Genomic DNA, 14,947 nt, shown 5'->3' with positions numbered 1-14,947 from the left:
AGAACATGGAACTAGGTGACATCTCACAGTCCTCCAAGGGACCCCCTGTTGTAGGGAGGGGAAAGCTGCAGGATGCCCTGGGGACTGACTGAGGTTGACCGCACCCAACCACACCCTTTCAGCAACCTAATTTGATTTCATCCCATTTATCACTTTAGTATAATAAGGCTAGTGGTTGTTTTTTTCTATATGTATTAAAAGTGATGAGGAAGAAATGGTAGATTATACTAAGCTTATTTTATAAGGACAAACAAATCAATACTTGGTGGTTATGTTTTGGGTCCAGAATATAAAGTACTGTATAACTGGCACATTATTTAAAAGGTTTTCCAAAAAAGAAAGTAAAGCATATGTAATATGATTAAATTATTAAGTAAAACTATTGTATCTAATATTTAATAAGCCTTGCTTTTTTTGAAATTTCCACTGCTTTTTTGGTTTACTTTTCTCAACTTTTGCCTAGTCCACATAAGAATCTATTAATATTAACCAAAAATGAATAGAAATGAACACATCTCTCAGGCATAGGGTGGCTCCCAGCCTAAAATTCTACTACATAGACTATAATTTTTTATCTTAGTAAAATATAAATAATGTAAAGTATACCATTTTGCAGACTTTCTTTTTTTAATTACTTTATTGAGGTCATAATGGTTTGTAACATTTTGAAATTTTAGGTGTATATTATTATTTATCAGTTTCTGTATAAAATGCATTGTACTCACCACCAATAGTCTAATTTTTATCCATCAACATATATACATACCTCTTTAACCCTTTTGCCCATCCCATAACACCCTTCCTGTCTGGTAACCACTAATGTGTCTTTTTGTCCATGTATTAGTTTATCTTTCACATATGAGTGAAATCATATGGTGTTTGCCTTTCTCCATCTGGCTTATTTTGCTTAACATAATACCCTTAAGGTCCATCCATGTTGTTGCAAATGGGACAATTTTGTATTTTTTAATGGCCGACTAGTATTCCATTATGTATATATATACCACATCTTCCTTATCCATTCGTCAGTTGATGGGCACTTGGGTTGCTTCCACATCTTGGCTATTGTGAACAATGCTGCAGTGAATAGAGGGGTGCATAAGTCTCTTTGGATTGTTGATTTCAAGTTCTTTGGATAAATACCCAGTGTTGGGGTGGCTGGATTGATGGTATTCATATTCTTAATTTTTTTTTTTGGTGAGGAAGGTTTTCCCTGAGCTAACATCTGTGCCAATCTTGCTCTGTTTTGTATGCGGTTGGTGGCCACAGGATGGCCGCTGACAGGTGGTATAGGTCTGCACCCAGGAACCAAACCCAGGCCGCTAAAGTGGAATGCACTGAACTTAACCACTAGGCCATGGGGCCGGCCCTCTCTATTTTTAATTTTTCGAGAAATCTCCATACTTTTTTCCAGGCTGCACCAGTTTGCATTCCCATCAGCAATGTATAAGGATTCCCCTTTTTCCACATCCTCTCCAACATTTGTTATTTCTTTTCTTGGTAATTATAGCCATTCTAACAGGTGTCAGGTGATATCTCACTGTAGTTTTGATTTGCATTTCCCTAATGATTAGTGATGTTGAACATCTTTTCACATGCCTGTAGGCCATTTGTATATCTTCTTTGGAAAAATGTCCGTTCATTACCTCTGCCCATTTTTTGTTTGGTTTTTTTGTTGTTGAGTTGTATTAGACTTTCATTTTTGTGTCAGTTGCAATTGCAGAGAAGTTGACCTATACCACACATAAAACATAAGCTACTATGTATTCTTTCCTTAGCACACTTATTGAATACAACACTTAGCTTCTCAAGGCTCATGACCAAGCATTCATAAACATATCTGATTATCATCATTTTTAAAGGAATTTAAATATTTTTCAAATTTATGATTTTAGAATTCTTCTAAATTTCTTTCATGATTCATAATGGGTGGAAATGTGCCAAAGACTCTCTTTATAATGAGTAAGGCTCAAAATGATTTTTTTAAAAAAAAGGCAGCAATATGAGGATATACAATAACACTAACTAATTCAGGATTCTTGTGAAAGATTTTACTTAAGTAACTCTGATCTGGAGCAGAAAATATCAAGTACATAAATAAAGGAACTTCTCAGGAACATTCAAACACTCCAGGTACATGTTTCTTAATACATATGAAATTTCCTTAATAATTATTCCTAGTTAAGCATGAAGTAAATAACTAAAGAACCTCTTTGCATCCACAATATAGTTCTTATTACTATGTGTACCGAAGGAGAATCGGAAACTTTTGCCTGTGATCAATGGGTTTGTTATTTTGATAGTGGCGATCATTTATCAGGTGTAACATATGTCAATATTTATCCCATTGTATACTTAAAATAAAGCAGATTACCTTCAACTATAGCTCCTTTGATAAAGCTTAAGAAAAAATAAAACTAAAAAACCTGTGTCTCTGGGACAAAGCGACCAAGGAGGAAAGTGGTTAAGTGATCAGGACAAAGAGTGGCCAGATCTTGTTCATTGCTGGACATGCTTGGGCATTATTTTCAGCCCAATTTCAATAGGAAATTGTTGGAGACTTTCAGGCAGGGGCCTGATATGATCTGAATGATGGCAGACAGTAGATGTGTGAAACTGAGAGAGACAACAAGCTCTCTAAGTCCAGGTGCTCTTAAGAAAGAGGTCCATAGGTTTCCTTAAAGTTCCTGAAGTATCTGTTAATCTGTGTATGTACGTGCACATGTGCGTTTTTTAAAATTAATTTCCAAAACATTCATTAGCTTCTCAAAAAGGTCCTTGACCATAAATTTTTAAGAGCCTCTTATTTATTTGACTCACATATTAGTTGAAGAGCGAAACCTGGAGAAGTAAAATGGTTTGTTCAAAATCAGAGGTGGCAGGTTGATGAGGTCATAAGGGTTTATGCTGCTGACTACCCTCTCTCCCCTGGTCCCCTCATTTCTCCCTGCCCCAGGTGCTGATGCACAGAACACAGTGACAAGGGGCCGGCACACAGCGCGCGAAGCCGATGTCTGCTGAACCCTGACCTGCTCACCCACGTCAGCAGGAGAGTGTGCCAACGATGTGGTCCACAAGAGGTGATGAGCCACTACAACTGCTACAAAATTGTCCCTTATGACGCCCTCATCAAACTTCACTTATAACACATATGTATTTGTATTAAAATCACAAAAAAATACATCATAAGTAATAATAACCTATTGATCTTTCAGTATTACTCTGAGGCTGCCCTGTGCTATATACCAGAAGAATAATATAGAATTGGTTTTCAATGGCTATATTTTTCTTCCTGTAAAGAACAACAAATGGGTTCATGCTTGATCCTTCCCAATAGCTATTTCAATTAGGTATAAATAAAACTGTTTGAGGGCTGGCCTGGTGGCTTAAGTGGTTAAGTTTGCCCATTCCACTTCAGCGGCCCAGGGTTGGCAGGTTCGGATCTCCAGCATGGACCTACACACCACTCATCAAGCCATGCTGTGGTGGCGTCCCACATACAAAATAGAGGAAGACTGGCACACATGTTAGCTCAGGGACAATCTTCCTCAAGCAAAAAAAGGAAGATTGGCAATACATGTTAGCTCAGGGACAGTCTTCCTCACACGCACACACACAAAAAAAACCCCACTGCTTATCTAGAAGGCCCTGTAGCAAAGTACACTTCCCAAGAGAAGTTTCACATCATCCTTCAGAGATTCCAATGTAGGATGACAGAAGGACCTTTCCTCAGCACTCCAGGCGGACACACAGGATCACCTCAAATTCTTTCCTCGCTCTAGGGTTTATGACAATATCAGGCTACTCTGACAGCTATAAAAGGTCCCAGGTTGCCGAAATAGTCCTGCTATCTTTCCTCCATCTTGAGCACAAGAACATAGCTATAACACTAAATGGAGCCTGATATACTCACGACTTCTACGAAACCTCCATGGCACCAGGATAAACTGGATTAAAACACTTCAGAAAGTCATGCTGGTAAAACTCAAGGGGTAAGACACAAAGTACACTGAGAGTTGTAGTCCATTCCTCCCAGGGACGTGAAATCAGTTCCAGTCATATAATGGCCTTTTGGAGGCTTTGAGTTCAAACTGAGTTCAGGGGTGTTGGGACTTACCAAATAGGTTAATATTTCCACTCGCACAGGCAGACCTCTCATGATCCTCATAATGAACAATTATGGCGACTGGGTGCATGGACACAGTGCTAACCAGATGCTAACAGAGGGAGTTCAGTGAGAGACCCACCTTGAGAGGCAAGCCTCTTGTACAGAACAGGGGGTAACACATCATCACGCTGCAACTGAGAGTTGTATTACCTACCTATCAGAAGTGTGAAATGAGTGTCTGATCCTTGCCTGTGCTTGCACTCTGGGTCTACACCCCTGCGGCGCAGCACAAGCCGTAGACCACGCTCTTCAAGTCTCTTACAAAAGTGTGACCTGAAAGGAAAAGACCAGTGTTTAATACCTTTGCAATGGATACAAATCAATTTCCCTAAGGAAAGATTCAGCATGAAACAAACAAGCCAGTCTTTTTCTAGCTTTGCAAGAGAAACCCTTCCAGCCACTACACACCCTCGGGAGAAATCAGCCTGAGCCTAAAGATGGCCTGGACTTTATACTGCAAACCCACTGTCATGTAGTCACCTCTGACCTCTTAGTGACTTTGCAAAGTAACTTGTTGGGATCCAGGCCTGTGGTCAAGGACAACGATCTGCCTTTCTACTTGCTTAAACTACTATCCCTGAGGTTAATGAAATAAATAACCTGTGAGCCCTACATCCACGGAGAAGGAAATGTTCTCCCATCTGTAACTTATTGATTCCATGAGGGATGAGTATCCTGGCACTAGGTGGCATGCGACAGTTTGGGTTTTGTACAGCACTGTCACTCCAGTAGCTATAAACAGCTTACAAAATGGGACTGAGCCACTTAAGTAAGATGCTATGCAAGGACCAATTTATACAAGTATCCCAAAAGATCCACTTTATGCAAGCACACACGCTTAGTATGCATGGCTAGAGCCTCAGTTTATTCAGTGGCAAAGGTCCTAAACCATGTCCCGATCAAGTAAACCATCAAGGTAATTCTAGCCCCAAGCTCACCAATCTCCTACTGCCAAGATACAACAACACAGCACCTCTTGCATCAAAACTGGAGGGAAAATGACAGTTTCTCAGTGGCTAAGTCATTTAAGAGTCACGTGAGTATGAGGCCCGGGATAGTCCCTCTCATTGCCACTTGCATCCCCCAGATCTCCACCAGGCTCCCCCCTCACTTCCTTCAGGTCTCTATGTCACTTTCTCAGTGAGGACTTGGCTGCAGAACCTTCAGGAAGGTGCAGATCCCCACACCCCCTGCACACCCCCTTCCGCTTCCCTGCTTTAGGGAGCTGTGTAGCACCCACCACCACCTGTTGTGGTATATACGTGTCATACTGATCCGATTTTTTCATTCTCCCCCACTGAAATGTGACCCCTGTGAGCAGGGACCTTTTTGTCTCTTTCATGGCTGTATTTCAGCCGGAAGAACAGGGTCTAGCACACAGCAGGTGCTCAGCCAATAATGAAAGTCACCTTTGGCCACCAGTCCCAATGTTCACGCCATTTCCCAAGGTGACCCCGTTAACTGTATAGGGTGCATCTTTCAGAATTTCCTTCCACATATTTACATTCTCATACAAGGGCCCATTAAAAATAGATACCTTCACATCGATTAAGCCCTTGACTATTTCTACAATACATTAAACAAAACTCACCTGTCTCTAGTCCTAACTGAAGACACAACCAATTACAGCTCTGTAAATGTAATCATAATCAACTATTTAAGTCTTGGCATTTTCTTCTTCTTTTGGTGAGGAAACTTGGTGCTGACCTAACATCTGTGCCAATCTTCCTCTATTTTATATATGGGGTGTTGCCACAGCATGGCTTGATAAGTGGTGTGTATGTTCGAACTCAGGATCTGAACCCACAAACCCTAGGCCGCCCAAGCAGAGGGAGCAAAATTAACCACTAGGCTGGCCCCATGTCTTGGTATTTTCACTCATATTTCTCAATAATATACTCAAACTATGATACTGTTGTTCTTGTTTACTCTTTATCATGGGTGATTTCAAACAATGCAGATAGGACAATATATCAAAAACCCCATGTGCCCACCAACAAGTTGCAACAATAATCAACATGAACACTACTCAACATTTTGCCAGTTATGTTTTTTTTTTTTTTGCTATTTCTTTTTTGCAGGAGTATTTCAAAGCATATTGCAGATATATGACTTTACACATAGATCCTAACAAGCTGTACAACCCATACGCTCTACTATAACATACACTCTAACAGATAAGGGCTTTTAAAAGAACCCGAATACCATCATTGCATCCAAGAAATTACAATTATTCCCTAATGCCACATGAAAATATCTGTGTTCAATTTCCCTACTTGACCTAATTATGTCTCTTAAATTAGATTTGCTCTTATTAGGATCTAAACAAGCAACACATGTAGGCATTAGCTGAAATATTACTTAATCCCCTTTTAATCTATAACAGCCCCTCTGCTTTTTTCTTTGCCATTCCTTTGATGAAAAGACTGGACTCTGTCCGGTAGAGTTACTCACATTCTGGATTTCCCTGTATGCCTCCTTGTCCTGAACATGTTCCATTAGAAACAGAATATCTTGTAGTGAGATCTATGGACTTGGTTAGATTCAGGGTCAATTATTTTAGCAAGAACATTTTATACTTGGTCCTTTGTATTCCTATTACATCATAGCAGAACACACATGATGTCTGTTTCACACACTGTTCCCTACGCTTCTGATGTAGAGACTGTTCAGTGGGTTGTAGTATTCTCACCTTGATTCACCCACATTATAAAATTTCCCGTCAATCTTTTACTTAAATTTTATTAAATTCATGTGCTAGCTTACTTTTTCATTATTGATATGCAATTCATATACTATATAATTTACAATTTTAAAGTGTACAAGTCACTGTCTTTTAGAATATTCACAAAATTGTGCACCCATTATGACCACAATCAATTTTAGAACATTTTCATCATCCCCAAAAGAAAGCCCATATCCATTACAAGTCATTCCCCATCCTCCTTCCCCCAGCCCCTGACAACTCCTAATCCACTTTGTATCCCTATGGCTTTACCTATTCTGGACATTTTATGTGAATAGGATCATGCAATATGTGTTCTTTTGTGTCTGGAGTCTTAGAAGTGTTATGTTTTCAAGGTTACATTTTGTACCATGTATCCATACTTCCTTCTGTGTTATGGCTAAACAAAAACCCAAGGTATGGATATAGGGCATTTTGTTGAAACATTCATCAGTTGATGGACATTTAGGTTCTTTCTTCCTTTTTTGGCTGTATGAATAATGCTGCCATAAAGATTCATGTACAAGTTCTTGTTTGATTATCTGTCCTGAGTTCCCCAGGATATATGCCTAGGAGCGGAATTGCTGGTCACATGGTCACTCTATGTTCAACTTTTGGTGGAAAGGCCAAACCACTTTCCACAGCGTCCTCACCATTTCATATTCTCACCAGCAGTGTATGAGGGTTCCAATTTCTTCGCATGCTTATTACCCTTGTTGTTTTCCATCTTTTTATCATAGCTGTCCTAATAGGTGTAGAGTGGTATCTCCTGTGATTTTGATTTCCCTAATGACTAATGATGTCGGGCCTTTTTGTGTGCTTATTGGCTATTTGCAAGGAGAGAGCAAAGGGTTTGCAGCATGGGAGCCCCAAGTGTGTGAGTCCGTGCTGTGCAACCCTGGTTGACAATGGCAAAGCCATTTAGACCTCGGTTTCCTGGCACAATGAGTAGTTATTGAATCTGCGTCTGTCCAGGGGACAGGGACAGAAAAAAGGCTTTGACTTGGATCTCCACGTGAGGAAATGGCCACTACTCCCTAAAGTGAAGGAAAAGAAACACAGGGAGGAGCCAGAGGGGCTCAGATGCAGGGCCCAGGGAGCGGTCAGGTAATTCCACCTGGGGAGGAGGTGGACCCTCTCTCACTTTGCACCCTCTCCTAAGGTGGGGAAGTTGTGGCCGAGCGCCACCCCTCCCTTCACCCCCTAGCAGTTGAGGATGGCTGGGCTTTGAGAGATTTCCTGTGTTGACCTGAAATGCAAAAAGGCAGCTGCCTGGCCGGGACAAAGCACCTCAGGGGCCTCATTGTCCTCCTCCCTCCTGCCCTAGAAATCCCCCCACCCCTGTCCAAAGGGCAGAGAGAGAAAGGGGCTGTGAGTCAGAGCCCGAGCCCAAGGCTGGGAGTAGCCAGACAGCAGGTGGTTTCGGGGCGCCTGAGCCTGAGCAGGTCCTCTGTGCAGGAGTGGAATGGAGGCAGGAAATTCTGAGGAGTTAGGGGCAGTCAGCAGCCAGTTGCGCTGCCCTGGCGCTGATGCAGAGCCCCTGGGTGTCTTTGAGAAGGGTTTCTTTTAAGGGTGGTTACACTGGGGAGTGGATGCGGGCAGGGGTAACTTCAGTTCTCTCTTGAAACACTTCTGCATTCTGATGTTTTTTCTTAAAAAATAAGCCAGATAGAGAAAGACGAACTCTGTATGACTCCACTCACAGGTTGAAGTTAACATATAGACAAAGATTGGTGGTTACCAGGGGAAGGGGGGGGAGGGCACAAAGGGTGAAGTGGTGCACCTACAACATGACTAACAATAATGTACAACTGAAATTTCACGAGGTTGTAAACTATCATAATCTTAATAAAAGGGGAAAAAATAAGCAAGTGTTACATTTGTCAAAGGAAATAATCAACAAAAATATCTTCAGAGTCAATTGTTTTATTCACCAAACAGCCTGCAGTTTACCCCTGGGCCTAGGGAGCTCCTTAGACTATTGTCTTTAAAGGATCTTTATTTGCATGTCTCCCTTGCTCTCTCTTTGTCCTTAGGGAACAAACTCCTAGGGTGATACACGCCCCAATGTAACACCCCTCATCTCTGCGCTGGGGGCATCACCTGTTATCTTCCTTTTCCTCTCTAGACTACACGTGTCTCCATTAGCCGAACACTATTTTGCAAGAGGAGAGTGTTCCTTTTCTCAACAGGAAGGAAGAAATAAATCAAGGCACCAGCCAGGCCGGAGAAACCTGCGAGTCGCTGTGACTGCTTCGGATCCAGCACATCCCAGCCACCTCGGGCTGTGGACGCCACCTGCAGCAGCCCGGGGAAGACGGAGGAAGAGGCGCTGGATGCGGAGCAGGTCCTTGGCAAGGAGCGGAAGGTGACGGGGCGCAGGGAGCGCCTGCTCTCAGGATCCTGCCTCTCAGCTGAGGAGGGAGCAATTCAAGTTTTAATAATCTCAGGCATATGCATGATGCAAACTTGCAACAGCGTTTGAAAGTGCACTTATTTAAACTTCTTCCTCTAAATAGCTTTGCGACTGTCGAGCGGTAAATTTTACGTTTTATTGTTCCATCACATTAATCGTTTGCCCTCTTGCTAGCAGGGCCCCCACAATGGAGACAAATTGGTTCTCCCGGGCAAATGGCAAGGAAAGGAAGTTTCCCGTCCGACTTTCCCAAGCCTCCCTCTCCCCGCCCCTTCTTGCACCTGGACCATCCGGGGTTGTCGCACCCCTCCCCTGGGCGGAGCCGGCACTGCGGGACCCCGGCTTCCCACCCCCTCCCCTTTCCCGCTGTACCTCCAGCCCCCACCCGCTCCGGGAAAAGGGAGGAGGCGCCGACGATGGGGGGAGGGGTAGCGGCCGAGTCGGGGGCCAGGCGGCCGCCGCTTTACGGCCGGCGGGGACGGGGGTTCAGTCGCATCCAGCCCGCCCCGTGCTAGGAGCCGAGCCGACCGAGTCCTTCCCGCGGGTGCGCGGCCTCATACGGTAGGTGCCCCGCCTGCCTTCCCTTGACGCGGGGCGCGGGGCTGGGGGCTGGGCTGGGGCGGCCTTTCTGGCCCCTGGCCCCTGCCCTGTCCTCCACGTGTGGGAAGCCTGTGTCCCGCGTGCGACCCAGGCCAGTGGTGGCCGCGGCGGCGGCTCGGGGGACGGGCGCGGGCGCGGGCTCCGTACCGCCGCCTAAGGTCTGTGCCTGGCGCGGGAAGGGCGGGCCCTCGAGGAGAGGCCCTCCGGCCTTGCCCCGTCGGTGGGCCCGGAAGCGTTTCCCTGTGGCCAGAGGGTGGCCCGGGTTCCTCCTCGGTCCTCCCTGCCCTCCCCGCGTACGTGGCCGCAGGTGGGTCAACCGGGTCGGTTTGGATGGAGGGCGCTGCCGTCAGGGACTGGGCCCCCGGAATCTCCCTAGAGAAGCAACATTTCCTTTAAAGAAATATGCCGCTTCCAGGGACTGAGGGAAGAAGAGGTGTCCTTCTTGACTGGTGTTGGGCTCAATTCCTATACTTATTTCTGACAAACTCTCTTGAAAATCTTACAAGAAACCCAGTGCCAATGACTGGTCTAGGAAACTCTTTCGTTCTGTAAATTGTTGGTTGCAGTGAAATCAGCAGATTCACGTAATGGGTTGCAGGAGAATATGAGACACCGTCCGCATTATTTTAAACGGAGTGCTGGGATTTCTGAGACCATGGTTAATTTTCACAAGTCGTTTGTGCTCCTCGTGATTTGAAACTTAGCAGAGGGCTAAATTTGAAGAGGTAAAATGACCTAAATGAAGAAATCTAGCCTGTCATATTCCTGTGTATTTAAAACTTCTAAGGACTTGCTGTTAGCCCTCCGACCGATTGTATTTCACTCATTGAAGGCTGCTTACTCTGTAGCAGCCAGAACTGGCACAAATCCATTCTGTCCAGTCTGGTTGTTTATGACAAATCGTGTTCGGTCCCTAGAGAAATCTGAAAAAAAAAATGTAGGTTATATAATTATCTTTATGGAAATGAACAAAGGACAAAAGTTTGCTTTATACACATGCATTTGTTTGCTGGATGTATATCCAGACATGTATGTCCTGTTGGTCATTTATTTTAAAAAGCAGATAAAACAACATGCTGTTGATTGTGTTTACTACTAGAGAGTGGAATTTGGAAGAGGCTCTTTCATAATATTTTTTTAACCACATCTCTGTGCTTAAAACTTATTTTAGACAAAACAGGAATTTCAATTATGATTTCTAAACATAATTTTTTTTTAAGAAATGATGGTTACCAAACAGCCCAGAGCTTAGAAATGAATTTTTGGCCCAAAAAAATTATGAGTCCGTTTCCACATATGCGTTTAACTAAGCTCTCAAATTTTCAAGCGCTTTCCCCAAGTGATGGGAATACTGGTGGTTTATGTTTTCATCTTTTTCAGTTCTGTGCAATAGGAGAATCTGCAGGGAGGATGATTATTAATAAAGTGAACAATAAGGCTTTTTAAAGAAGTAATTTCAGGTTACCAAAGATAAAATATAGTGGCAATAATACAAAAATATGTATGAGGTGAACCAATTAGATGTAGACAAAGAAGTCAAGAAGGAAAGAAAACATTTATGCTAGATATTTCTAGACAAGTGTTAAGGGTGTGTGTTTATGTGTGTGTGAGCACGCTGTGTTTCTTGTTACTGATACTGAGGCAGAAGTTTGCTCTCATTTCCAGAATTTAAAAGCTCATATAACAAGTTCTGCAGAGATTTGATGGCATGAGAGAGCAACTGAGATGTAAGGGTCAGGGATTTTCACAGAAAGGACCACACTCTGTTTACAGGGTGATTATTCCCATTTTAACAGGTCAAAGTGATTGGCCCCACAGCTTGTGTAAAAAGATCTGCCCCGCCATGTCATTTGCCTCTCTGCGTGTGTAGGCCAAAATGCTTGCAAGAAAATAGCAGGTGATGACTTGGGACCACTTAAGATGAGCCAGATCCAAGACAGGGCAAGAAATACCAGGTAATAAAGGGGCAGGTCATTCTTGGAAACCCATGATATGTAAGAAATTGTACAACAGTGCAATTTTTGTTTAGATTTTCCTTATTATGTAGGTGAAAATGTATATTTAGGGTCCTTTTGTGTTTCTTTCTCTGTGGACTGTTAATGTCTTTTTCTATTGGGTGGTTGTTAATCCAAAACAATTTCTAGAACTTGCTTTTTATGTATTAGGAAGACTAGTGATGTGAGTTGAAAATATTTTTTCCTGTTTGTCAGTGCTTTTCTGACTTTGATTGTGAGGTGTTTTTTTAATATGGTGAATTTCATCTGTTCATATTTATCCATGTTTTCTTTGATGGGTTTTGAGTCAAAGGTGGAAAGGCTTTCCCTGCTCCAAGGTTATAAAGGAATCAGCCCATGTTTTCTTTTAGTTGTTGTCTGATTCTGTGTTTTTTGTACAGTTAATTCTTGGATCCATGTAGAGTTTATCTTGGTTTATGTATGGTGTTAAGTGGAACTAAGAATCTTTTCTAGATGGGTACCTCTTTGTCCCAAATCTGTCTCTACCCCCACTGATTTGGGAGGCAGCCTTGTCGTATACTAAATTATTGTATGTCTTTGGGTCTATTCTTGGACTTTGTGTTCTACCATGTGTATGGTGGAGCTAGTCATCCCACCACAATGGTATTCATTGTCAGAACTCTCCTGGATATTCCTGTTTATTTTATTGTCCCTTAAGAAAAATGGAAAACAACTACAAAGCCCTCAAAAGCCTTTTGTATTTTCCTTGGGATTGAACAGATTGATTAATTAACATATTCAAGAGATTGAGTATTTAAGAATATAGTACAGTTTTACCCTTGTTTAAGTCTACCTTTTTATCTTTCAGGACACTGTATAGTTTTCCTCATGTAAGTTTTTAATGTTTTTGTTACATTGTTCCTAGGCATTTAGTCGTTCATTGTTGGTACCATAAATCCCTCCATTCTATTTAGGAACAGGATATTTGTCCATGGAATAGGGCTGAAGAAATACTGATAGAGCCCTTGATTGTTAAGAATTTTAACTTCCTAGGGGTCAGTGAATGGTATAAATATTTTCCATATTGGCTCTTATCAACCATAGGAAAGGTGAAAAAATTTTGAAGCATATGCCTCTGAGTGTTGGATTTCTAAGCACTGGGTGGGAAAGAGTTAGGTAAAATGTTACAAATTTGTTTCCCTGAAATGTTTTGTTGTCTCTCTTTTGTGCAGTGTTGCAAACAGAATTCAAATATCACCACTTGTTTTTTCTTACACTTCACTGGAAGGTGCTGAAATCCTTGCATTTCCCCTTCTTTACACACTTGCTGAGATTCCAAAGATTTGAAAGTTAATGTTATGTGGGAAAGATGCTGACTGAGACCTTATTTGCTGAGCACAGGCCAAAGTGCTGACCCACACAATCCCACGTGGTCTCTACCCCAGTGCTGTGAGCATGGTGGTCTCACTGTGCGGTTTTGACCAGAGTTCACACTGTGACGTGATAAAGATAGAGTAGATCTCCTGCTTGAGGTCCCAGATGTCTTTCCAAACAAGAGCATCTTGATAATCTGACTGGAAGCCAAGGAGCATGGGCTGGCTTGACTACTGTAGACAAGAAGTGTGGACGAGAGACCTTGACCTGGTGACTCCAGAAGATGATGTAGATCTCAATTGATTAATTAAAAAAGGGCATAGACATCCGTAGTTGTACCTAACAAGATGGGCTAAAGAGTACTGTGGAGCCTGTGAACCAGAATTTATTTGAGGATCAAAATAAAATAAAACTCTAAATATAATGCACTTGTATTGCCCTTTCTTTTCAAGGCCTAGTAAAAAATGATAACCTGTGACTTGCTTCAAACTAGGAGATACGCAATGCTAGTAATTTTATTCTTCAGGGTGTTCTTTTCTTCCTATTTGTGCTTTGATGGTACACAGGCCCTTATTTGCTGATGAGAATTAAACTAAAATATATTGTTAAAATGTTTGAAAATTGGAGAATTTAGTTCAAAGCATGGCATGAAAGGGGGCTTCTTTGCTTGATTAGAATCCAAGCATCCACGAAGCTCTAGACTGATCAGTTGGACTCCATCTCAACGTAAACCTACTTTAGGTGAGGAGACAGGCAAAATAACACACAGAAGGGAGGCAGACATTTGCACATTCATCACGGTATAGCTTTTTTACCTTTTATGTTGACTACAATGAAAAAGACTAGCCAGGTCTATTAGAGTTGGGACATCTCATACTGGGCAGGCAGGATGCATTTAGGTGTGTGTCTCTTGGAACACCATTTGACAAAATTGATCCCCAAATTGAAAATATATGAGAATTTTGGTTCATTCTATTGCTTCTCTGAAAACACAGAAGAGACTTGTATTCACAAGTGAACAGAGGAGTGCATCCAAGAGGGCGTCATTCAGCCAAGGTTTGTAGAATTAAGAAGTAGGAAGGGACCAAAAGGACCCTCTAGAGGTGAATAGTGGGCTGTATTGTTATTCATTGGTGAGAGGGAATATACAGTGTCTGCCATTATAAGGATGAGACGGTAGCCCTCTTGGGCCTGAAACCTTGGGAGAAGTGTGTCCTCTTTTGAGGGAAAAAAGCAGAAAGGTTCCTGAAGAGTTGATGTTGGATGAGTCTCATATAATATGAAGCAAGAAAGAAACATCTGCTTGGATAGAGATACACCTCTATGCCAGTGCACAGGCAGCCTGAGGTAGACAGACATTCACCTTCCACCTAAAAGTTTCTTTGATGTTGTGTGTGGGAAAGTCTTTAAGGAGGAAAAGCCTAACATAAAATTGTGACTTCCCTTTCTTTGGGGGTCAGTAGCATGGGGTAGAGGTTCTTCGGAATTTTGCTTGATACATCGCAATACATTTAAACATTTTCTAATTGCCTTCAATTACATCAAGCCTGTGTTTGGAGCTCAACATTAATGTGTGGACCAACAGAAAAAAAACCCAATAGGCAAAAGAAAGCATGATTTGGCAGGATATTCCGGAACAAAATACTGTGGGGGCTGCTAGGGAAATGAAACACGGAGGCACCAACAGAATGGCTTTCTGCTGATATTGT

General features: G+C 42.4%; 1 protein-coding gene across 1 annotated transcript in view; it reads left to right on the top strand.

The window, feature by feature from the left end:
• The first annotated feature begins 9,496 nt into the window (after window positions 1-9,496).
• The window catches only part of LOC138921791 (serine/arginine repetitive matrix protein 3-like), a 111,229-nt gene continuing 105,778 nt past the window's right edge, over window positions 9,497-14,947 (top strand). The window contains exon 1 of the mRNA XM_070257148.1: window positions 9,497-9,870. Coding sequence (XP_070113249.1) covers window positions 9,497-9,870 — 374 coding nt within the window. The remainder of the gene's footprint in view (window positions 9,871-14,947) is intronic.

This window comes from Equus caballus, chromosome X, assembly GCF_041296265.1.
Source record: "Equus caballus isolate H_3958 breed thoroughbred chromosome X, TB-T2T, whole genome shotgun sequence".
NCBI classification, from domain to species: Eukaryota; Metazoa; Chordata; class Mammalia; order Perissodactyla; family Equidae; genus Equus; species Equus caballus.
The sequence above is the reverse complement of the archived record's forward strand: the minus strand, read 5'-3'. Positions and strand labels throughout refer to the sequence as shown.